The 26,530-nt window shown below is 35.6% G+C and overlaps 1 protein-coding gene and 1 pseudogene across 8 annotated transcripts in view; one reads left to right on the top strand and one right to left on the bottom strand.

Moving 5' to 3' along the window:
* Positions 1-26,530, bottom strand: part of ZNF654 (zinc finger protein 654) — an 85,584-nt gene that overhangs the window by 33,261 nt on the left and 25,793 nt on the right. For 4 of the 8 annotated variants that reach the window (XM_034956951.4, XM_024928107.5, XM_034956950.4 and 1 more), the window contains exon 2: positions 25,004-25,149. The exons of the other annotated variants lie outside the window; for them this stretch is intronic. In XM_034956951.4, coding sequence (XP_034812842.1) covers positions 25,004-25,149 — 146 coding nt within the window. The remainder of the gene's footprint in view (positions 1-25,003; positions 25,150-26,530) is intronic. 8 annotated transcript variants of the gene reach the window in all.
* LOC117979708 (chromobox protein homolog 5-like) lies at positions 12,173-24,993 on the top strand (annotated as a pseudogene).

The following is a 26,530-nucleotide window of genomic DNA, read 5'->3' as shown; positions in this document are numbered from 1 at the left end:
GGGGGTGGGGGACATATATACCAATACATAAAGTTTGTACATTGTCAGACTATCTAGCAGGATATCCAACAAAGCAACTGACTCTGCAAAGGGTAAATAAGAACTAGGGGTCAGAAATGAAAGGGAGAATTATTTCTCGTTATTAATCGTTTTGTAATTTTTCATTTTTACTATTAATAAGTATAAAACAAGCCCAACAAAAAGCATCTCTGGAATCTTCTCTATTCCTAGTAACAAAGCACTAATTCACATCTATCTCATCTTTAAACATCTAATGGACCTCCACTCTTGACATTCCATACTTACTCAAAATCCATGTTCAACACAGCAGTTATTATCTTCCTAAAACACAGAAATGAACCCACTACTTACCAACTTTACAAACTGCTGTTTGGACTGTACTATCTAAAGCACAGATGGTAGTGTGCATGCCCCACTACCAGTTACCTAAATAACATGGTTCAACTCCATGATAATGATATAAAAAGAGAAAAACCACATGCAAAGTAACAGCAAATAAAGGCAAAACACATCAAACCTTTTCCTTAGAGGAAGTTTTAAGGAAGTCAGCAAGTATTTATGAAGAAAAGTCTGAAATTACTATAAGAATCTGAAATACATGTAGAATTAGAAACCTCTTGTTTCCAACCTGTTGTATTTCCTATTGACTGTATAAATAGTCAACTAAATGTTTAGAGATCAACTTGTATAGCTCTCCTTATGGAAGAAAACTCTGTAGGGTGCAGAATGAATGAGTCCAAAATAGTATAAAGTAGAAGCCCAAAATATGAGTAACAGCCTACAGCAAGGCTGGTAAACTACTGCTCACAGGCCAAATCTGGCCCGAGGAAGGCCAGTTTTTGTATAGTACATGAGAAATGAATGGTTAGCCATATTTAAATTTTTTTAAGTCAAAAGAACAGTATTTCATGGTGGGTGAAAATTACATGAAATTCAATGATCAGTGCCAATATATAAGGTATTACTGGAACACAGTCATATGCATTTATTTACATATTGACTACAGCTGCTTTCATACCACAGTGGTAGAGTTGACCAGTGACAACACAGACCTATTATAGGCAGACAGCGTATAATATTTAGTATCTGGTCCTTTACAGACCCATGGTCTAGCTGTTTGGGTTTGAATCTCAGCTCCACTACTTAATTGATGAGTAACCCTGAGCAAGTTACTTAATATCTCAATGCTTCAGTTTATTTATAAAACACAATAATAGTAACTACCTCTTGAAAAGCACTTGGCACAATTCCTGGCACTTAGTGCATAGGTATTTGCTGATTAATAACATAGTACAACCATTATTTATTAACGTGTCACCATCCAGATTTTCTTCAACAATCTATAAGGAAACACAAGATCTTCAGAGGTTTGTTCTGCTCAGCTATGCATATGTCAATTTTGTTGAAATGTAACAGGCTAATTATTCTTAAATTATGAAGATTTTTTTTAAAATCTGATTAAACTCATCAAAAGATTTCTTTCCAAAAATGTATTATTGTATCATAATATTTAGCAGTTTTTCCCGTTGAACATGTTTAATATGTTTCTACAATAAATGTGTTTAATATATTATTTTTTACCATGTTTAATATGTTCAGTTTATACATTTATAAAAAAATTTTAGTCCAAATTATAAGTTATGTACAGTTCACTTACCTAAATTGAAATAATTATCCGGGATATTCCCAAACAAAATGATTTACAGTTCCCCCTTGAATAACGCAGATTTAAACTGTGCAGGTCTACTTATAAACAAACTCTTAGACTTCTGCTAACCCTTACTCTTTTTTGGATTTCTGTAGCATATTAGTAATTTTTACACTAAAATACAAGAAAGATTTGTGCATTTATCTACCATAGGAAAATTCCACTAAATATGATACTTAATTGTCCAAATAAAATAAATCCACTTACCAATTTAAGTAAAGGAAAATTAGGTCTACTCTATGTGAGTCAAACAATAATATAATAAACTCTTACCCACATTTTATTTAAAACACTCAACTTTTAAGAACTCTTTCTATATATACTAACTGAAGGTTTGGTATCTTACAGAAATTTCTATTCAGTGCTACTTAGTAACAAAGAGCATTTGATTGTGGGTAACGTTGACATACTCAACTATTCTAATGCACTTAATCTTCAAAATATTTTCTTCAGTAATATCTTTACTAAGGGAGGAAATAGTTAACAGTTTTCTTCATACATACATACACACACATACACACACACACACACTAGTGCCCACTTATCCACAGGGGATACATTACCAGACCCCTTCCCTCCCACTGGATGCTTGAAACCACGGATAGCACCTAACCCAATTTTCATCAATTTGAACATGTTTCTGTTCATGTCTCCCACTCACAAATGTAACACCTTTTCCATCTTAACTAAGCACCTTAACATGCACCATGTGGCTTTAAATTTTGCGGTTTGAGGTGTGACAGTAAAACTAGCATGAATTTCTTTGTCCCTCACAATTTCAGAGATAGGAAATTTGTTCTCACTGTGAGATTTTAGCAACCTCAGCATGCAATTTTTGTTTTTTCTGAGGTTGAGAACTTTAACCTTTTCAACTGAAGCACTTTACAGCTTTTCTTTGGCATATATGAATTACTGGCATCACTACTCTTGGCTTTGGGGCCATTATTAAGTAAAATAAGGGTTACCTGAACACAAGCACTGTGATACTCATGATAGTTGATCTGATAACCTAGAGAGCTACGAAATGACTAATGGGCAGGTAGCGTATACAGTGTAGATACACTGAACAAAGGGATAATGCACATCCTAGTTGGGATGGTGTGAGATTTCATCATGCTACTCAGAATAGCTTGCAATTTTAAAATGTATTATTTCTGGAATATTCTATTTAACATTTTTGGACCATGGTAACAAACCGCAGAAAGTGAATCCACAGATGAGGGGAGACTATTGTACAGACAAAACTAAAGAAAACTGTACACTGTATTTTCCATAGTATAGAGTCACTAGGTACCTTTAATGATTCTCCCTCTGAAAACAATTAAAATGCTAGATAAAATAGCTTGCCTTGACTAAAAATTCAAATAGCTACACCAGTATATTCTTCCCCACATTTCTAGACTGGAAGGAAAACTGCCAGTGTGAACTTGGAGCTAAGTAGAAAAAGGAAAAAAAAAAAAAAAAACTACTTTGAAAATCTTCTCATGTAGGTCGTGACCTGAATTCATATACCTACATGGTCAAAGAATTCTCAAGCCAAGAATTTAACTAATATTGGTCCCAAGCTAGTAATATCTCCAGGCACCTGACAAAAACAAATGCAAATTCTTTCAATCCAGGCTTCAATTACCACAAATAAATGTATTCTAGAAAATACAAACACAATATAAACAAAAAAAATAATGATAAGAACAGTAAAAACCACAACATACAAGGAAACACAGCACTATGAACAAGGCCAAAAGAACATTAGTCACAGAGACTTTATTAAAATCATACAGAATATAAAATATGGGTATTATATAGTTTAAGAAATGATGACATTGAAAATATAAAGAACAAGATAAAATTATCAGTAGTCAAAATGCTTCCAGAAATAATAAAATCACTGAAATTAAAAGTCAACAGGCAGATCTTATGGAAGATTAGATACACCTGAAGAAAAAATTGGTACACTGAAAAAATCTGAAAAATTATCCAGAGTACTTACAGAAAGACAAAGAAATGGAAAACACAAGAAGCAAGAGTTAAGGAACACAGAGGTGGAGTATACATATTTAATCATAGTTCTAAAAGGGAAATAAGAAATGTGGCAAAGACATTAACTGGACAAGAATTTTTCGCAACTGACGAAAAATCCAAATCCATAAATTCAGGAGAGCCCAGAAAATGCCAATAGAGATAAATAAAACAATTATACATCTAGCTAATCATAATAAACTATAAAATACCAATAAAGAGCAGTGGATAAACAGAGAAAGATATAGATTGTTTACAAAAACATGGGAAATTAAATTGGAAAGAAAGGTCTAAGATGCAAATCAGTAAATATATAGGCTAACGAATTTTGACAATTTGAAGTACTAATAAAAATAATCTCATCTAGGCTTTAAAAATAGAGCAAAAACACATGACATCAATAACATATAAGCATTCCTTCAGCGTTAAGTGTTCCAATGCCATTTTACTGGAGGAAGATAAAGTATATAAAGTGTATACCTCAATAAGTTAAGAGCTAAATTCCCCTTAACTAATTTACACATTTACATACAGTAAAAGTATCTTCAAGTTTTTCTGGGGTAGACAATTTCATTACAAAATTGTGTATCTGGGAAACATGAAACAAGAGAAATGAAAAGGGACCCGCCAATTTTGTAAAGCCTCTATAATTAAATCAACATTGTGTTGGCACACGAACAGACAAATAGGCTAATGAAACAATAGAAAATCCAAAAAGAGACCACAATAGTATGTGAAAATTTAGTATACGATAAAAACAGCATCTCAAATCAGGGAAAAATTCACTTCTTCATACTGGACAGCCAAATGTTAAAAATTATACAGGACAAATATCAGAAAAAAAAATCCTCATATAACTTGGTTACTGAGAAATGTTTAACTATGATAAGAAACTCAGAAGCAATAGGGGAACATTAACATATTTTAATTACATTTTAAAAATCTACACAGCTTAAAAAAGCATTAAACAAATTAACACCACATGCAAAGCAAAAGATAAATGAAAAAAAGGGCCGAGGCCAGTGGCTCACACCTGTAATCCCAGCACTCTGGGAGGCCGAGGTGGGTGGATCAATTGAGGTCAGGAGTTTGAGACCAGCCTGGCCAACATGGCGAACGAAACCTTGTCTCTACAAAAAATACAAACAATTAGCTGGGGGTGGCTGCACACATGTGTAATCTCAGCTACTCCTGAGGCTGAGGCAGGAGAATTGCTTGAACCCAGGAGGGAGAGGCTGCAGTGAGCCGAGATCACACCACTGCAATCCAGCCTGGGTGACAGAGTGAGACTCTGTCTTCCAAAAAAACAAAAAGATAAATGAAAAAAATATACATTTTCAACTTACACCACAGGAAGGGCTTAACATCCCTATAACAATAATGAAAAGAAAAAGTCCAACTAATTTATAGAAAGTAGGATTGACATATCATCAGACAGCTCAGGAAAAATCAAACACAGATGGGCTTCAAGAACATCTTAGTCCATTGTACAGCTGTAACAGAGTACCTGAGACTGAGTAATTTATAATGAAGAGAAACTTATTTGGCTCCCAGTTCTGGCAGCTCATCAGAGCGCCAACAGGTTTGGTGTCTGGTGAGGCCCTTCTCTTCTGAGAAGATGGCACGGTGAATGCCACATCCTCTGGAGAGGAAGAAGGCTAGATCATTACACGGTAGAAGGTAAAAGGGCCAAGCGGCAAAAAGAGGCCAAATTCACCCTTTTATAACAGCACTAATCCCACCTGTGAGGGCAGGCCCTCATGGCCTAATCACCTCTCAAAGGTCCCACCTCTTAATACTGTTACAATTCCAATTAAATTGCAATATGAGTTTTGGGGGGATAAAGCATACCAAAGGATATGAAAAAAAGATATTCAAACTTCAGTCACAAGAAGAAAAATACAAATTAAAAATATACCAAGATGCCATTTCTCATTTATTAGTTTAGTCAAAAAAAAATCAGAAGATTGACAGAATAAATTGTGATGAGGTCAGAGATATACAAGGCCAGATTTTGTGGGTAGGTATACAAAATGGTACAAGCTCTATGGAAGGAACACTGGGCATATTTAGCAACATTACAATGTGTTCATCCTTTGACCCAGATTCTAGGAACCTACCCCCAAAATCTGGCAAAAATTCAAAAAGAGGTATCCAAAAGGATATTAATCATAGCACTATTTATAACAGGAAAAGAATGGAAACAACCCAAATGCATACCAGTAGAGGACAAATTGACTGACTATGCTACATCAACACAACAAAATTCATAGAATTCACAGAATACCATAAATTGTAAAAAATGAATTTGGAATAGTCTGTATCACTGTGGAATGATCTCCAAGATATAATACTAAGTAAAAAAAGCAGGGTGGAAAAATTTATGTATCTGTTTATCTAAAAAAGGGCATGGATATGTTATTTGTTAGTTGGACCTTGCTTTTCTATCAATCGAATTCCTGTCTTTAATAGGCATAGACCATTTGAATTTTATGTAATTTATGTTTGTTTTCTGAGATGGAGTCTTGCTCTCTTGCTCAGGCTGGAGTGCAGTGGTGCAACTCAGCTCATTGCTACCTCCACCTCCTGGGTTCAAGTGATTCTTCTGCCTCAGTCTCCCGAGTAGCTGGGATTACAGGCACGCGCCACCACACCTGACTAATTTTTGGTATTTTTAGTAGAGACAGGGTTTCACTATGTTGGCCAGGCTGGTCTCAAACTTCTGGCCTGAAGTAATCTGCCCACCTTGGCCTTCCAAAGTGCTGGGATTACAGGCATAAGCCACCGTGCCTGGATGAATTTTATGTAATTTTTAATATGCTTAGATTAAACCCTATCATCTTAATAGTTTTCTTTGTTCTGTCTATTCATTGTTCTGTTTGACCTCTTCTTCCTCCTTCTTTGGGATTGAGCAATTTTAAGATTCCATTTAGTGTCCACTTTGGCTTAACACATTCACCTGTTTTTAGCGGTTACTCTAGAGTTTACAAATATACATATCTTTAAAAATCCCGCCTAATCTCAAATAATATTATGGTGCTTTAGGTAAAATAACCTATGTACTATTTTTGTCATTCATTTGGTTTTAAACATGCTACAAACCAATAATATTTCACTACAATTTTTGCTTTATTCCTGGCATCTGGAATATATGGCCCATAGGCTGCCTGCCAGTTTGTATAAAAATTGTGTTGAAACACAACGCTATCCATTAATTTATGTAGTGTTTATGGCTGCTTTCTTGCTACAAGAGCAAAGTTGAGTAGTTACAGAGACACTACGGTCCATGAGTCTAAAATATCTAGCCCTTTTAAAAACTGTTTTGTCAACCCCTGCTTTAGATGATGAGTTATGTTTTACAGTGTTTAAAAATAAGAAAAATTTAATTTGATATTTATCTTCGGTTTTTATTTACCATTTTCCACTCTATTTCCTTAGATACATCCAAATTTCTGTCCAGCATCTGGTGCTGCTTATGGAACTCCCTTTAACATTTTTCTGTAGTTCAGGCCTGCCAGAAATGAATTACCTCAGTTTTTGATTACATACATCTCTTTTACTTTAGAAATATATTTTCTCGAACTGGAAGTTTGACCAGGTGTGGTGGCTCATGCCTGTAATCCCAGCAGAGGCTGAGGCAGGTGGATTGCCTGAGGTAAGGAGTTCGAGACCAGCTGGGCCAACATGACAAAACCCCGTCTAAAAATATAAAAATCAGCCAGGCATAGAGGCGGGCACCTGTAATCCCAGCTACTTGGGAGACTGAGGCAGAAGAATCGCTTGAACCCGAGAGGCAGAGGTTGCAGTGAGCCAAGATGGTGCCAATGCACTCTACCCTGGGAGACAGAGCAAGACTCCATCTCAAAAAAAAAAAAAAAAAAAAAAAAAAAAAAAAAAAAAAGTTAATACATCTCTTTCTTTCATCACTTTAAAGTTGTCACTTCATTGTGTTTTAACTTGCAATTTCTGAAGAGATGTCCGCTACACATTATCTTCATTCTTCTTTGGATCATGTCTTTTTTTCTCTTGTTACTTTCACCTACTTGTGTTCTAGTTTCTGTAGCTGGATCCTTTACATTATTTTAAGAAAATTCATGGCCATTATTTTGTCAATATTTATTCTGCCTCATTTTATCTTCTTCTGACATTCTAGTAGACATGTTATACAGTTTTAGATTTTCCTAAATTCTTAGACACTCTGTTCTGTTTCTCCTTGCCTTTTAGTTTGGGTATTTCTATGAATCTACATTCAAGGTTCATTCATTCTTTCTTTAGCTGCATTAAGTCTACTAAAGAATCTGAAGGGCTTAGCCATTCTTCATCTGTTAATGTGTCTATTTCCAGAATTTCCATTTGAATCTTTCTTAACGTTTCTGTGCCGAAATTTCCAATCTGCTCAAACGTATTATCTGTCTTTTTCACTATAGCCTTTATATCGGGATCTGGTTCTACTGATTGCTTTATCTCTTAATAGTGGGTCTCTTTTTTAAAAAAAAATGTGTCTGTAATTTCTGGTTTTTGAAAGCTGGGCTTCATTATATAAGGCCATTATCCTAAGTGAATTAACGCATGAACAGAAAACCAAATAACACATGTTCTCACTTATAAGTGGGAGCTAAACATTTCATACTCATGGACATAAAGATGGCACAACAGACACTGGAGACTACTAGTGGGGCAGAGGGTAGGATTTAAAAACTATCTAGTGGTTACTATGCTTACCATCTGGGTTATGGGACCATTCATATCCCAAACCTCAGCAATATACCCATGCAACAAACTGGCATACATACTCCCAGAATCTAAACTACAAGTTGAAATTATTAAAAAAAAAAAAAAAAAAAAAGACAGTAGAGGTTGAGGTAAACAGCATTTATGCCTAGAAAGAGGCATGTCTTTTCTTCTGCTAGGGCTTTATTGTGGAGCATATGAGTAAAACCGGTTAGAAGTTAAACTGAATATGGGTTTTGTTGTTGGTATCATGACCTTCAGTGCACCACTGGCTTCAAATTCTTGCACTATTCTATTGGATTTACAGTAGAGACTGAATTGCCAGATACTATTTTAGGATTTGGCCCATGGGCCATAATTTGTGAATCCCAGTGCTAGAGAAAAGATTAACCATGTTAAGTAAAGAAATGGAAGACACAAAAAGACCTTCATCACGCTTTTGCCCATAAAAAATAAAATGTCTGAAATGAAAAATACACTGTATGGGATTAACAGCAAATTTGACATTATAGAAGATAACAGTATAATGGGAAAATAAAGGTATAGCAATAGAAAACTATTTAAAATAAAAGAGAAAGACAAAAAACGACTAGAGCTATTAATGAGCTGCAAGACAGCTGTTGTAACCCCTTCAGGTAGCATCCCTGAAGAAAACACAATAGTGGTTTCTAAAAAAAGTTTTTTGAGGACATTTCCAAAAGCTGACAAAAATCGTAAGCCCACAGATCCAAGAAGCTTAAAATCAAGAAACATGAAGAAAACTACACAAAACACATTACAACCAAATTTCTTTAAACCAGCAATAAACTTCAAAAGACACCAATGAGAAAATGAAAAGACAAGATATAGCATGGGATAAATCACAAATCACATATCTGATAAAGAGTGTATATCCAGAATACATAAAGAATTCTTAGAACTCAGTAAGATGACAAATAATACAATTTAAAAATGTGCAAAAAAATTTGATAGATTTTGCCAAAGAAAATATAAAATAGCAAAGCATACAAAAAGATGCTTACCAACGACAGGACTGAGGAAATGCAAATTAAAAACAAAATGACATACTACTGTATAACCATTAAAATGGCTATTACGAAAAAGATAAAAAGTATTAGTGAAGATGTAAAGAAACTGCTACCCCCATAAGAAATTGGTTAGAATTTTAATCGTACAGTCACTTTGGTTAGCAGTTTTACAAAACGCTAAACATAAACTAATCATACATCTAACAATTCTATGCCTAGGTATCTACCTAGGAGAAATGAAAAGATGTGGCCACATAAGACACATACAGAAATGTTTATAGCCCAAAACTGGAAGTAATCTGAATAGCCATCAATTGCTGAATGCATAAGTAAAATATAATACATCCATATACTGAAATCTATGAAGCACAAAAAGAAATGAGCTACTGATAAATGCTAACATAGGTAAACCTCAAGAATATTATTCTAAGTGAAAAATAGTCATTTAAAAGACTATTTTACATGACTATTTCGCAAGACTATTTTTAAATATTTTCACTTGCTCTAAGTGAAAGTATCCAAAATACTACATATTCTATGATATCATTTATATGAAATGTCTAGAAATAGCAACTCTATATAGATAGAAAGCAGAGCAGTAGTTGCCTTGAGCTGGGTAGGCACTGGGGACTGAATGCAAATGAGCATGAGGGAGCTTTCTGGGGTAATGAAAATGAAAAACTGGATTGTGGTAATGGTTGCACAACTCTATAAAACTTACCAAAAAATCACTGAATTATAAACTGACAATGGGTGAATTATATGGAATTTATACTTTTTAATAAAGCTTTACATAAAAAAAGATAACTAGCAATGGGTAAGGAGTGGGGAAATACAGCTGAAACAAGATTGACAATATACTGATAACTGTTGAAGCTAGGTGATAGTTGCTTCTACTACTTTTACTTTCAAGTATACTTGAAAATTGTCATAATAAAGTTTTCTTTTATTATACTTTAAGTTCTAGGGTACATGTGCACAACGTGCAGGTTTGTTACATATGTATACATGTGCCATGTTGGTGTGCTGCACACATTAACTTGTCATTTACATTAGGTATATCTCCTGATGCTATCCCTCCCCCCTTTCCCCACCCCATGACAGGCCCCGCTGTGTGATGTTCCCCTTCCTGTGTCCAAGTGTTCTCATTGTTCAATTCCCACCTATGAGTGAGAACATGGCGGTGTTTGGTTTTCTTTCCTTGTGATAGTTTGCTGAGAATGATGGTTTCCAGCTTCATCCATGTCCCTACAAAGGACATGAACTCATCCTTTTTATGGCTGCATTGTATTCCATGGTGTATATGTGCCACATTTTCTTAATCCAGTCTATCATTGATGGACATTTGAGTTGGTTCAAAGTCTCTGCTATTGTGAATAGTGTTGCAATAAACATACGTGTGCGCAGCATGATTTATAATCCTCTGGGTATATACCCAGTAATGGGATGGCTGGGTCAAATGGTATTTCTAGTTCTACATCCCTGAGGAATTGCCACACTGACTTCCACAATGGTTGAACTAGTTTACAGTCCCACCAACAGTGTAAAAGTGTTCCTATTTCTCCATATCCTCTCCAGCACCTGTTGTTTCCTGACTTTTTAATGATTGTCATTCTAACTGGTGTGAGATGGTATCTCATTGTGGTTTTGATTTGCATTTCTCTGATAGCCAGTGATGATGAGCATTTTTTCATGTCTGTTGGCTGCATAAATGTCTTCTTTTGAGAAGTGTCTGTTCATATCCGGCACCCACTTTCTGATGGGGTTGTTTAATTTTTTCTTGTAAATTTGTTTAAGTTCTTTGTAGATTCTGGATATTAGCCCTTTGTCAGATGGGTAGATTGTAAAAATTTTCTCCCATTCTGCAGGTTGCCTGTTCACTCTGATGGTAGTTTCTTTTGCTGTGCAGAAGCTCTTTAGTTAAATTAGATCCTATTTGTCAATTTTGCCTTTTGTTGCCATTGCCTTTGGTGTTTTAGTCATGAAGTCCTTGCCCATGCCTATGTCCTCAATGGTATTGCCTACGTTTTCTTCTAGGGTTTTTATGGTTTTAGGTCTAACATTTAAGTCTTTAATCCATCTTGAATTTTTGTATAAGGTGTAAGGAAGGGACCCATTTTCAGCTTTCTACATATGGCTAGCCAGTTTTCCTGGCACCATTTATTAAATAGGGAATCCTTTCTCCATTTCTTGTTTTTGTCAGGATTGTCAAAATCAGATGGTTGTAGATGTGTGGTGTTATTTCTGAGGCCTCTGTTCTGTTCCATTGGTCTATATCTCTGTTTTGGTACCAGTACCATGCTGTTTTGGTTACTGTAGCCTTGTAGTATAGTTTGAAGTCAGGTAGTGTGATGCCTCCAGCTTTGTTCTTTGGCTTAGGATTGTCTTGGCAATGCGGGCTCTTTTTTGGTTCCATATGAACTTTAAAGTAGTTTTTTCCAATTCTGTGAAGAAAGGCATTGGTAGCTTGATGGGAATGGCATTGAATCTATAAATTACCTTGGGCAGTATGGCCGTTTTCACGATATTGATTCTTCCTATCCATGAGCATGGAATATTCTTCCATTTGTTTGTGTCCTCTTTTGTTGAGCAGTGTTTTGCAGTTCTCCTTGAAGAGGTCCTTCACATCCCTTGTAAGTTGGATTCCTAGGTATTTTATTCTCTTTGTAGCAATTGTGAATGGGAGTTCACTCATGATTTGGCTCTCTGTCTGTTATTGGTGTAGAGGAATGCTTGTGATTTTTGCACATTGATTTTTTATCCTGAGACTTTGCTGAAGTTGCCTATCAGCTTAAGGAGATTTTGGGCTGAGACAATGGGGTTTTCTAAATATATAATCATGTCATCTGCAAACAGGGACAATTTGACTTCCTCTTTTCCTAACTGAATACCCTTTATTTCTTTCTCTCGCCTGATTGCCCCGGCCAGAACTTCCAACATTATGATGAATAGAAGTAGTGACAGAGGGCATCCCTGCTTGTGCCAGCTTTCAAAGGGAATACTTCCAGTTTTTGCCCATTCAGTATGATACTGGCTGTGGGTTTGTCATAGATAGCTCTTATTATTTTGAGATACGTCCAATCAATACCTAATTTATTGAGAGTTTTTAGCATGAAGTGTTGTTGAATTTTGTCAAAGGCCTTTTCTGCATCTATTGAGATAATCATGTGGTTTTTGTCTTTGGTTCTGTTTATATGCTGGATTACGTTTATTGATTTTCGTATGTTGAACCAGCCTTGCATCCCAGGGATGAAGCCCACTTGATCATGGTGGATAAGCTTTTTGCTGTGCTGCTGGATTTGGTTTGCCAGTATTTTATTGAGGATTTTTGCATCAATGTTCATCAAGGGTATTGGTCTAAAATTCTCATTTTTTGTTGTGTCTCTGCCAGGCTTTGGTATCAGGATGATGCTGGCCTCATAATAAGAGTTAGGGAGGATTCCCTCTTTTTCTATTGATTGGAATAGTTTGAGAACAAATGATACCAGCTCCTCTTTCTAACTCTGGTAGAATTTGGCTGTGAATCCATCTGGTCCTGGACCCTTTTTGGTTGGTAAGCTATTAATTATTGCCTCAATTTCAGAGCCTGTTATTGGTGTATTCAGGGATTCAACTTCTTCCTGGTTTAGTCTTTGGAGGGTGTATGTGTGCAGGAATTTATCCATTTCTTCTAGATTTTCTAGTTTATTTGTGTAGAGGTGTTTATAGTATTCTCTGATGGCAGTTTGTATTTTTGTGGGATCGGTGATGATATCCCCTTTATCATTTTTTATTGCATCTATTTGATTCTTCTCTCTTTTCTTCTTTATTAGTCTTGCTAACGGTCTGTCAATTTTGTTGATCGTTTCAAAAACCCAGCTCCTGGATTCACTGATTGTTTTTGAAGGGTTTTTTATGTCTCTATCTCCTTCAGTTCTGCTCTGATCTTAGTTATTTCTTGCCTTCTGCTAGCTTTTGAATGTGTTTGCTCTTGCTTCTCTAGTACTTTTAATTGTGATATTAGGGTGTCAATTTTAGATCTTTCCTGCTTTCTCTTGTGGGCATTTAGTGCTATAAATTTCCCTCTACACACTGCTTTAAATGTGTCGCAGATATTCTGTTATGTTGTGTCTTTGTTCTCATTGGTTTCAAAGAACATCTTTATTTCTGCATTCATCTCGTTATGTACCCAGTAGTCATTCAGGAGCCGGTTGTTCAGTTCCCATGTAGTTGAGCGGTTTTGAGTGAGTTTCTTAATCCTAAGTTCTAATTTGATTGCACTGTGGTCTGAGAGACAGTATCTTGTGATTTCTGTTCTTTTACATTTGCTGAGGAGTGTTTTACTTCCAATTATGTGGTCAATTTTGGAATAAGTTTGATGTGGTGTTGAGAAGAATGTATATTCTGTCGATTTGGGGTGGAGAGTTCTGTAGATGTCTGTTAGGTCTGCTTGGTGCAGAGCTGAGTTCAAGTCCCAGATATCCTTGTTAACCTTCTGTCTCATTGATCTGTCTAATATTGACAGTGGGGGTGTTAAAGTCTCCCATTATTTAAAAAAATAAAAAACTGTTGACAAAGGTGTGAGAAAACTGGTTCTCTCTTACCTTGCTGTCAAGAATGTAAACTGGTTCAACTTTTACAGAGGAAATTTGGCAGCATCTACCAAAATGAAAAATTACATTCCTTGTATAAATGTATGATAAGTGATAAATTACACTCTTTGATCTAGCAATTAACTCTACTCCTAGGATACATCTAAGATATACAAATACCCTTGTACATATTCCGGTCATACATGGTAATTCATTAAAGGGTTGTTGATAACAGCAAAAGATTGAAACAAAAACTATCCATTAGTAAGGGGCTGGTTAATTACATTTTGATATACACATAAGAGTGAAATACTCTACAGCCAATGTGATGACCAGTGTTCTTTCTATGCTGATGGGGAAAGATATCTAAGTGAAAAACAGAGATACAAAACAGTGTGTATAGTATACTAGCATTTGTCTAAAATGATAATATGAGGTTTTTTTCTTATATATGCATTATATATCTGAAAGGAAAACTCATGAAAATAAGTACACTGGATGGCTACAGATACAGAAACTAGGAAACTAGGGGACAGGTAAATGTAAATGGCAAGGGTATCTCATTGTATACGCCATACTTTTTGAATTTTGAACCATGAACATGTATTACCTACTCAAAAATTAAAAGTGATAAAGATGAAATCTTAAAAGCAAGCCCCTAAAAGGGTACATTATATACATGGTACCAGATAAAAAGCAGATTTTTCATCAGAAGAAAATGTGGCCAGAAGACACTGGATGGACTTCTTTAAAGTATGGGAAGAAAAAAATTGCCAATCTAAAATTCAATAATCAGTGGAAATGTCTTCCAAAACAAAGGTCTTTGGGTTCTGGTTAGTTTTGGCTAAAGGGAGTCAATGGCAGAAGTCAGAAGTCAGGAGGAAGGAGAAATGAGGGTCTTTCTCCCCTTACCCCTCTGCTTCAAGATCCTCTATAGCAGTAGTTATATCTCTTCAGAAGTACCCTCTCACACAAATCGGTGCTGCTTCCTCTCATCAACCATCTCTTGTCTGTGGGCTCTAGTAATACTTTCTTTTTCCTTTGTCCCTCCATTTCTAGAGTTAACAGCAACTTGCCACAATTGCCAATGTTCAGGTTCACCATCTCCTGTCTATTCTCTCAGACCATCTAACACCTTTAAAAGTGATTCTATGAATAAGTTCCTTCTACTTAATTATCTAGGATGGTTGACATTTACCTAATTGAATCTTGACTGAAATAGATCTTAATCAAAAAGAAAATGAAGGTCAGTCTGCCAAGCCCTAGACCCGGGAGGGGAGGCCACTACTGATAGCCCAGAGGGAAAGAACAAACAAACTGGGGGTATCTGGGATGCAGTGGCCTTAGTCCTTCAGGTAGAACAGTGCAACATGGGAAAGAAAACCAAGCACACAGCTAACAGTTCATCAGAGAACGAAGAGGAGTACACTGTGGAGAAGGTGCTAGACAGGCATGTGGTTAAGGGGCAAGTGGAGTATCTGCTGAAGTGGAAAGGCTTTTCTGAGGAGCACAATACTTGGGAATCTGAGAAAAACTTGGATTGCCTTTAGCTCATTTCTTAGTTTACAAAAAAGTTTAAGATGATGAAGGAGGGTTAAAACAACAAGCCTGGGGAGAAGTCAGAAAGTAGCAAAGAAATCCAATTTCTCAAACTGTGCTGACAGTATCAAGTCCAAAAAAGAGAACAGAGTGATGATATTGCTTGGGGCTTCGAGATAAGACTAGAACCAGAAAAGATCATTGGGGCAACAGATTCCTGTGGCAATTTATGTTTTTAATGAAATGGAAAGACAGATGAAGCAGACCTGGTTCTTGCAAAAGAAGCTAATGTGAACTGTCTACAAATTATGACAGCATTTTATGAAGAGAGACTGATGTTGCATGCATACCTTGAGGATACAGAAACCAAAGAGGAAAAAACAGCAAAGGGCTAAAAGGGGGTGATCCCTGTCACTTCTCTTAGTACATAATACATTCACATTCCTGTCTCTTCCTTTCTCCCCACCCCTTTCTATCCTAAACATATCCTTGAAAAAATATGCTTATCACTGTGCTCCACAGGAGAAAAGATGGTATTGGTTCTCTTTAACATAACTGATAGTCCTATTCATAGGGGGAAAAAATAAAAAAGGAAACAAAAGTGAATTCATTGAAAATTATTCCCTACAAAACAAGGAGCAAATTTTTTCTTATAAAGGGAAAACCTTTTCAAGATACCAAAGCTTAAGAAAACTATAGCTAATAAGCTTCAACCAATAAATTACTAAAAATATATGATTTGCTTAAATATTTTGAATTCTATAATTCTGTTCATTGCTTCTTATATAGCAAACTTGGAAGAAATTCTTCCAGTGCCTTAATCCTGGGATAATTTCTCATAAGTTTTCTTTGTAAGAAGCAGTGAGCAAAATTTTGTCAATTTTATAATTACAGAAGCATTTCATGTAATTTTTTTCTTTTTTCTTCATTCCACAGTAAAAGCTGCCAGTATAATATTGTAGTCTAGTTCTATAAATCAAAAATATTAGTGGGAAGGAAGTTAAAAAGAAAAAAAAGTTCAGCTCTGTAGTTTTTTAATGATCTGACTTAGCACAAGATTAAGCCATTCAAAATAAAAAAATTCAAATGTACTTACACCATTCATAATGACTATATACATCTTTTAAAGAATAACTTTTAAAGAATAAAGATCTTCCTAATAGTAGCTTGTAGTCAACTGCTGTTTTGCTCTAATTTTTGTATATCCACACTGACCAAGAGAACTATCAAGCTTTCCTTCCTTTAGAATAGAAAAACAATAAATACCATTTTCCAAAACTACACATCTACAGCCCTCTAGATTCTGATATAAATACTAATGTGGGTGGGAACAGGGTATTTCTTTTCCCCTGATCACTTTCCATCCCTACCAACACAAATATACCAATTAGTAATCTATCTCTTTGCTCATAAAACAACTATAGTCCCAACCACTTTACTCCAAAATCAATAAAAGGAGCAATAAAGACCAAAATTACCGGGGAAAAGATGCTAGTCACAACTAAGACCAAATGCAATACTAAGTTTCTAACGATGGCCAATACAAACAAATGCACTAAGAGTTTTTTAATATTGACTTTAGCTACAACAAATCCTATAAACAAAATATTCTAGTGTAATAGGGAAGAACAAAACCATCTCATGAAGTTTAGTAAGAGAAAAGAATTGAGACCACCAACTGCCTCAAAAAAAAAAAAGAATATTATCTCTTCCTCAGAGAAGACAAAGAAATAGAAGGCTAGACGACCTAGATTTTTCTCTCAAATGACTAAGTTCACATGTCACAAATGATTAGTGAAGACAATAGATACAAAATTGGTTAAGGTGTTGAATAATTGTTCGTCAATATAAAGAGTCAGGAGTAAGAGTACTAGATGCTGTGGAGATGGGCAATACTCATTGGGACCTACAAGACAAACACCTTTTGTGGGGCCCAGCCCCCGCAAAAAACAAATGTACCTTTATAATTAGCCTTTCTTCCTTTATTTCCAAGTCATTTCCTAAGTTGAAAGCCTAGACTTAAATTATAAATGCAATCAAGTAAAACTTGATTATAGAGTAGAGACTGAAGTTAGGCTAGGCATAAATGCTGTATGAAATACAGTACAATTTAGCAACATAATCAGAAAGGATCAGTGATCTAACATTACATGTGTAGTCTAGTCCAAGAAGATCTAGCCACTCAAAATAAGAGACTGATTATACCCACTTAGCTCCATGAAGACAAGACCCTTTGGTCTTTTCTCTTAGACAGCTTGCCAATACACCATTTAGTCTTTGCCAGTGCACACACCATATACAACTAGCTGAACTAGTTCCTCCTCCAGTGATTCTTGTGGACCTAGTGGCTGTCAGGCAAATGCCTGCTGTCCCATAACTCACCTCTACCTGGAATGCTGAAATCTATGAACATTTACTTTCTGTTGGGTAAAAGGAGGCTGTGAAGGCAGCATTACAATTTGCTTTTCTTTTATGTAAAACTTATAAAGTCTATATTTTCTGCCTGAAAGTCCACTTAGTTTCAGGGTGTTTGGCTTTGTTTCACCTGTGAAACTTAACTTAGGAATCAGTATTTAACCAATCTAAAACAAGGCAAAAGGAAAAAAACAGTAAGAACTTAATTAACTCAATTTGCAAAAGTCCCCCAACTTTTCAGGCTTCAGTTTTCTTATCTACAAAGAATGAATTTGAGGTCCATATGCACAAAGCAAAATCTCTGTTTCTTCAGAAAATACATCTTATAAGGATAGTCAACCCAGGTAAAGTTAGACAGAATTATAATTAGCTGATTTAAGACAATTCACTACATGACTTTTTATTTCTGTAACACCTGAAATAACACTCAAGTATAAATAGAAGCAGAATCCACTTTCCTTCCCTGTAGACAACACTAGCAAAACTCTAATTTTCGAGTGTCCCAGCTGATAGAAGGCAGATCAATACATATGTATAATTACAAAGTAGATAAAGGCTTTTATTAAGGTGGACATATATACCAGACAATACTGCCAGAGAATATAGTAACTTACAATTTTTCCATATAACATATTTTATTTGTAAATGTTATACATATATAAAAGACATAATCTCCTTATTTTATAACATTATTTAATAAACTTCATATGTCAAGCAAATAAAAAATTTAAAGTCATGATGTAAATCAAAAGAACTGTAAAAACAGACAATAAATATATTGAAATCTGTTAATATCCAGGTGCCTTTAACATTCTGTTTGCCATCCCTAAGAGGCTCTTCTGCTCCTTCATCTAAGTTATTCCTGTCATTCCTTCAGAGTACAGCAAGTTAGCTCACCCAGCACATTTTTACTGACCTCCAAGACAGGTCAAGTCCCTGTTATGCCCTCTCATTGCATTCTGTAATTCTCAGGATCCTAACTACAATTATATAAAAGTATAACTGCTTGTTTAATATAATATCTCTTAGCTCTGTAACATCTTTGAGAATGAGAATTTGTCTATCTTATATTCTATTTTATCCCTAGAAGCAAGCAGAGCTTTACAGAATAAATGACCAAATAATTATGCAGTAATTGTTAGAAAAATTTTTTGATTAAATATTTAAATAAAATAACATACTATTGTAGATTTACTACTCTTTTAGTAGGACCAACATGTTGCTATTTCCCCATTTTTCTTCTGGTATGGAAAATATAATTAACTTCTCTGTAAAGTAAATACAAATAATGCAAAAAGTTTTCCTTCTAAGAAATCTTACTATTTAGTAAGTCATCAAGATAACATATTTCTTTTGCCTTACATTGAACATCTTAGATAAGATTTGCTTCTGCTTAACACATTATTTTTTACATGGGCAGTAGTAGAAAAGCTAGTGTTTTAGTCCATTTTCATACTGCTATGAAGAAATACCCGAGACTGGGTCATTTATGAAGAAAAAGAGGTTTAATGGACTCACAGTTCTACATGGCTGAGGAGGCCTCACAATCACAGCAGAAGGCGAAGGAGGAACAAAGGCATGTCTTACATGGCGGCAGGCAAGAGAGCATGTACAGGGGAACTGTCCTTTATAAAACCATCAGATCTCATGAGACTTATTCACTATCATGAGAACAGCACAGGAAAAACCCGACCCCATGATTCAATTACCTCCCATTGGGTCCCTTCCATGACATGTGGAGATTATGGAAGCTACAATTCAAGATGAGATTTGGGTGGGGACACAGTGAAACCATATCAGCTAGCAGGCAATGCAAGAGAAGTCAATAAATGACATTTTAAACCAAAGAACTTTTGGAAGTTGTATAAGAATTTTCACATAACACTAAAGTTAACAAAGATTATATAGATGAAAGAGGGAAAAAATTCCAATAGGCACTGAAACAGTAATACTTCTTCCTTACGAATAATTTATTTTAATACATACTTTCCTCAAAAATCAGTAGAGAATAACTGAAACAGTTTTGGTAATCTGCAAAATAATGTAAACATTTTCCTTGTAGTGTGATTATTTATTATTTTTTATTATTTTTGTCTACGTAGCCAGTTCTTTAAGGAAATTGCTCCTCTCTCCAACACTTCTGTGGTTCTGATGGGGCAGCCAACATAGTACAGTCATTATGTTGCTTAACGACGGGGATATGTTCTGAGAAATGCATCATTAGGTGATTTTGTCCTTGTGTGAACATCACTGAATGTACATACACAAAGCTAAATAGTATAGTCTACTACACACCTGGGCTACAAACCTGTATAGCATGTTACCGTACTGAATACCATAGGCAACTGTAACAATAGTATTTGTGTATCTAAACAGACAAAAGTAAGTAAAAATACAGCATAAAACAAGCTTGTGCAACTCGCAGCCTGCATGCAGCCCAAGATGGCTTTGAATGAGGCCCAACACAAATTCGTAAACTTTCATAAAACATTACGTAATCTTTTTGCAATTTTTTTTTCTTAGCTTATCAGATGTCGTCAGTGTTACTGTATTTTATGTATGGGCCAAGACAATCCCTATTCTTCCAATGTGGCCAGGGAAGCCATAAGATTGGACACCCCTGGTGTAAAAGATAAAAGCTGTTTATGTGTACAGGGCACTTACCATGAATGGAGTTGCAAGAATGATGTTGTTATAGGTGTGTCAGTGAGTGAATGGTGAATGAATGTAAAGACCTATGACATGACTACACACTAATGTAGAAATATAAACACTGTATATGTAGGCTATACCACACTTATAAAAAATTTTTTCTTTAATAATAAATTAACCTTATTATAACCTTTATAAACTTTTTATTTTTAACTTTTTGACTATTTTGTAACATTTAGCTCAAAACACACATTTGTACAGCTGTATAAAAATATTTTCTCTTTATATCCTTATTCTTTAAATTTTTTCCATTTTTAAAAATTTTTTCATTTTTGTATTTTACATTTTTCTTGTTGTTGTTAAAAACTAAGTCACATACTGATCAGCCTAGTTCTACATAGAATCGGGGTCATCAATATAATTTTCTTTCACCTCCAAATCTTGTCACAATGGAAGTTCTTCAGGGGCAATAACATGCATGAAGCTGTTACCTTATATGATAACAATGTCTTTTTCTGGAATGCCTTCAGAAGAACCTGCCTGTGGCTGTTTTACAGTTAACCTTTTTTTAATAGGTAGAAGGGGTACACTCTAACAATAAAAAGTAGAGCATATACATAAATCATTAATTATCACTGTCAAGTATTATGTATTATATGTATAATTCTATGTGCTATACTTTTATATAACTGGCAGAGCCGTAGGTTTGTTTACACCAGCATCACCACAAGCATGAATAATGTGTTGCACTACATTATGGCAGCTATGACTTCACTAGGCAATAGGAATTTTTCAGCTCCATTATAATCTCATGGTACCACCATCTCATATGAAACATCTTTATGCAGCGCATGACTTATTCTCCTTTTCCCTAGCCATGGACTAGCCCAAAATCTTATGACATTCTCAACACAGTGATTAATCTAAGCAGTAGGAACATAACTCAGGTCTGACCAGAGTTCTTCTCAAGATATTTTTGGGATCTGTAGTAGGCAGAAGGGGTTTCTTCCTCCTTGGTTAATAAAGTGAGCTTAATCCTAGAACTGTCAACAGCCCCGAAAGAATAAAGCCCAAAGAGGAAAGATGGAAAGAAACAGTTTCTAGATGACATTAGCTCATCTAGCAACGGTTTATTTTATTCTCTAGATTCAGAAAATCCTGAAACTAGTCCCAGTTCTTGCTTTTCTATGGCTTAGTTATCTAATAAAACATTTCTTTTTTTTTTTTTTTTTTTAAACAGAGTTTTGCTCTTTTTGCCCAGGCTAGAGTGCAATGGCATGATCTTGGCTCACTGCAACCTCCGCCTCCTGGGTTCAAGTGATTCTTCTGCCTCCGCCTCCCAAGTAGCTGGGATTACAGGTGCTTGCCACCACGCCTGGCTAATTTTTTGTATTTTTAGTAGAGACAGGGTTTCACCATGTTGGCCAGGATGGTCTCGATCTCTTGACCTTGTGATCCACCCGCCTCGGCCTCCCAAAGTGCTGGGATTACAGGCGTGAGCCACCACACCCGGCCTTTTTTTTTTTTTTTTTAAATACGTAAGCTTGAGTAACACTTGCCAGGTATAATCAAAAAGTTCAAATACAAATAAATTCACATATTCCTTCCGGCATCACAAAATAAATATAATTTTTTTAATACAGTTTTTTTTTAGGTCAGGCGTGGTAGCTCATGCCTGTAATCCCAGCACTTTGGGAGCCTGAGGTGGGCAGATCATCTGAGGTCAGGAGTTCAAAACCAGCCTGGCCAACATGGTGAAATCCCATCTCTACTAAAAATACAAAAATTAGCCAGGCATGGTGGCGGGTGCCTGTCATCCCAGCTACTTGGGAGGCTGAGGCAGGAGAATTGCTTGAACCCAGGAGATGTAGGTTGCAGTGAGCCGAGATCATGCCACTGTACTCCAGCCTAGGCGACAGAGCCAGACTCCATCCTTCCATACGTACGTACATAAATAAATAAATAAATAAATAAATAAAGGGTTTTTTTTTAAACTGCCTCACTCTTACAAATCTAAATAATATATTCTAAACTCTTTCCCTCCTACAATTTTAAATATATACAAATCCATTTTTAAAGACGCACAGTGTACACACACACACACATTTAAATTTCTCTTTGGTTTTGTTTTACATTCTGGATTTCTTCTTCAGCTTTACATCTTCCAACCTTCCTACAGAACTTTAAATTTTAACCATCATATTTTCTTAATTTCAAATTCATTTTTCATATCTCATTATTCCTTTCACACAGCATGATACTGATGTTTTTAATGTTGTACGTAACTTCTCAATTCTCTCTAAAAATGCTAATTATAGATTTTATATTTCATTTTTATTTTCAACATTAACACTTTCTTTCAAAATTATTTTTCACTTTTTCATTGCATTTTTTCATATTGAAGGCATTTTTAAATATCTGATGATTCTTAGATATTCATTAATATGTAAAAACCAGGCCATATGTAAATAATTGGGAGCCCTATGAGCATGAGTCTGGAGTTTCTTGACTGATGAATTTTTCTTTAGCGTAATTAAGTAATTAGCTAGTAGTCTCACTGAGAAATCTGTAAATGCCAGAATGCAAAGGTCATTGCTCCAAGGTTATTTAATTTATATAGAGGAAATAAAAAAGTAGTATAGGTTGAGTGTCCCTTATCTGAAATGCTCAGAATTAGAAATGTTTCAGGTTTTGGATTTTGTAGTATTTGTATTTATACTTACTGATTGAGCACCCCTAATCCAGAAATCTGAAATCTGTAACGTTCCAGTGAGCGTTTCCTTTGAGTATCATGTTAGCACTCAAAGAGTTTCGAATTTTGGAGCATTTCAGATGTCAGATTTTGGATTATCAGATTAGGGATACTCAACCTCTAATGCTGTTTCCCCACCCCAACCTGTCCGTAAGGCCTGGTGATTGAACTACATTAAAAAATTGTAATTAATTTATCTGCATTCTCCCCTAAATAAATGTTTCACATAATAATACTTATCCTATGAGACATACTCTGATATTTTCTATTGCAATTTGTAATGATAAGTGTTTTTATAAGCCACTGTTGTGGTGTGAGTACAATTTGAGGTATAAATAAATAACAGATGAAGCTGTGACTTGCTCCGCTGTGTTGCAATGACCATTCCTCTATCTGCTTTCTGTCCCCCAGAAAACTGTAGAAATCGTTCATTCACTGATAATCTTTCTCTATTTATTTTCATTCTCTTCTCTCTTTTACTTCTTTACTATAATTTTAGTGGGTTCTTAGGAGGGCAGAAGGCATAATCACAAATGTTCAGTTTTTAATCTTTAATTTGAAGTTCTCTATAAGCATTTTTTAAAACCAGGATTTTCAGCCAGGCGTGGTGGCTCACGCCTGTAATCCCAGCACTTTGGAAGGCCAAGGTGGGCAGATCACCTGTCAGGAGTTCAAGACCAGCCTGGCCAACACGGTGAAACCCTGTCTCTACTAAAAATACAAAAATTATCCGGGCATGGTGGTGCACACCTGTGGTCCCAAGTACTCTGGGGCTGAGGCACGAGAATCACTTGAACCTGGGAGGTAGAGGTTGTGGTGAACCAAGATCACACCACTGCACTCCGGCCTGGGTGACAGAGAGACTCTGTCTCAAAAAAACAAAACAATGGGCTGGGCACAGTGGCTCAAGCCTGTAATCCCAGCACTTTGGGAGGCCAAGGTAGGCAGATCACGAGGTCAGGAGATCGAGACCATCCTGGCTAACATGGTGAAACCCTGTCTCTACTAAAAATACAAAAAATTAGCCAGGCGTGGTGGCAGGCGCCTGTAGTCCCAGCTACTCGGGAGGCTGAGGCAGGAGAATGGCGTGAACCCAGGAGGCGGAGCTTGCAGTGAGATGAGACAGCGCCACTGCACTCCAGCCTGGGCGACAGAGCGAGACTCCTTCTCAAAAAGAACAAAACAACAAAACAAACAAACAGGATTTTCCTAACCTCTTTCTGACCTGATTTAAGGTCTCTCTGGTAACTATCATAGCCTAAACTGCTGTATTCTGGGACTTACCATTAGAGCTTCCCAAGGCAATCTGGAGAATTAAAAAGGAAAGTAAAGTGCTTGTAGTAACTAGAAGAATCTGTATATCAAAATTCCATTTAACTATTAAAACTTAAAGTAAAATTATGGTTACATGTTCAAAATTAAACCTGAATACTTCAGTGAAAAAATAAACATTTCTTTTTGAGGGAATACTTTAGGAAAGGTTTCTTCTTCAGAAGAAATTATCAAAAACAAATTCTCAAACACATCAAGAAAAATAATGCATTTATAAGAAGTAAAAAGTACTTACACAGCAAGGCTACTCAAAACATATTGTACGTGCTCACATTCATCTGGGAATGATGCACTGGCTGTTGTAAAACAACAAAGGGCAGTCTGAAGAACCTGAAGCTGTGGCAAAGGGACCTGCCATCTTCCAGCATAATCTTCAACCACCTGACAGGGAAGCAATCCAGACATTACTATAGAAAATGTTCTCAACATCTCGAGTTTAAAAATTTGCATAAAAGTTACTGGATAAATTAAAATATTAGATCGGCATGAACACAGGTGACTGGAGGGAGGGATCTTCTATACTGTTTATTTTGACGATATACATCTGAAAATAAAATCAATTATTATCTTTGAAAAGATGGAAAATATAGTGTATGAATGTCTGTACTATTCAACTACCAATGTTTTACCAAATTTTGTTAACTAATGCCCTTTACCTCCTATATCCAGCTTTTGTGAAAATAACAATTATTCAATATTAAAATAGCTGGAGAGTAGAATATAGTAATAAAGAAAATTAGAAACGATCATGCATTATTATTATCATTATTATTTATAAGACTCTAAGCATTCTGGCAATAAATGAATATTCTGACAACAAAAGATATATGACATGATACTGATTATGAATATTTAACCTGTACATACTATGGGGAAAAGAGTCCAGAATACAGTCAGTCTTGGCTCTGTCACTTAACTAGTTTTATGAATCTGGGTAGGTCAACAGGTCATCTTCCTTCTCAATGCATTAGTTTCCTTACCATAAAATGGAGATGACAATGCTCTCTGAAGCCAAATTGGGGTAATTTATGAGAAAACATTTTAGAAGCATCAATTGCTATGTTGCAAGAATGCTGTATTAAAACAATATATTATATTAACAAAATCCATCATCTAAAACTACTGCCTGCACGCCTGATTTGGCCTGCCACTTGTTTTGTACATCCATGAGGTAAAAGTGATTTTACATTTTTAAGTGGTTGGAAAAAAAAATCACTTTGTGATATGTGAAAATTACATGAAATTCAAATTTCAATATCTATAAATAAAGTTTTATTGGAACACAACCAGGTTCATCCATTTATGTATTGTCTGTGGCTGCTTTCCTGCTACAACAACTGAGTTCAGTAGTTGTGACAGAAAGAATATGGCTTACAAAGCCTTAAATATTTAATGTCTGTCCTTTTACAGAAAAAGTTTGCTGACTCCTGATACATAAGCTAAGAAAACTAGAATACAAAAGCAAAGAACACTCAGAGCCCAAAAGACTTTTCACACTAATCACTTCCTACTGGGAGACAATTTTCCATGGGTCTCTCACATTTCTACAATTTTTCAAAAAGTCCTAGCTGACTTTATCTTTTCAAAGATATTTATAGGAAGCAGCCTTGAAAAACAGAAATGTTGTCTCCCTCCAGAGCAGAGAACCTGTTTATAGCCAGTATAATAAAGATATTTTCTCCCTCTAGGGCAGAGGTCAGGCAGATGTGCTTGTAGACCATTATAAAAGATTAGCGTTCCTTAAACTTGAGGTTCCTCAACT

This window comes from Pan paniscus, chromosome 2 (genome assembly GCF_029289425.2).
Source record: "Pan paniscus chromosome 2, NHGRI_mPanPan1-v2.0_pri, whole genome shotgun sequence".
Lineage (NCBI taxonomy): Eukaryota > Metazoa > Chordata > Mammalia > Primates > Hominidae > Pan > Pan paniscus.
This window is presented reverse-complemented; position numbering and strand designations above follow the sequence as displayed.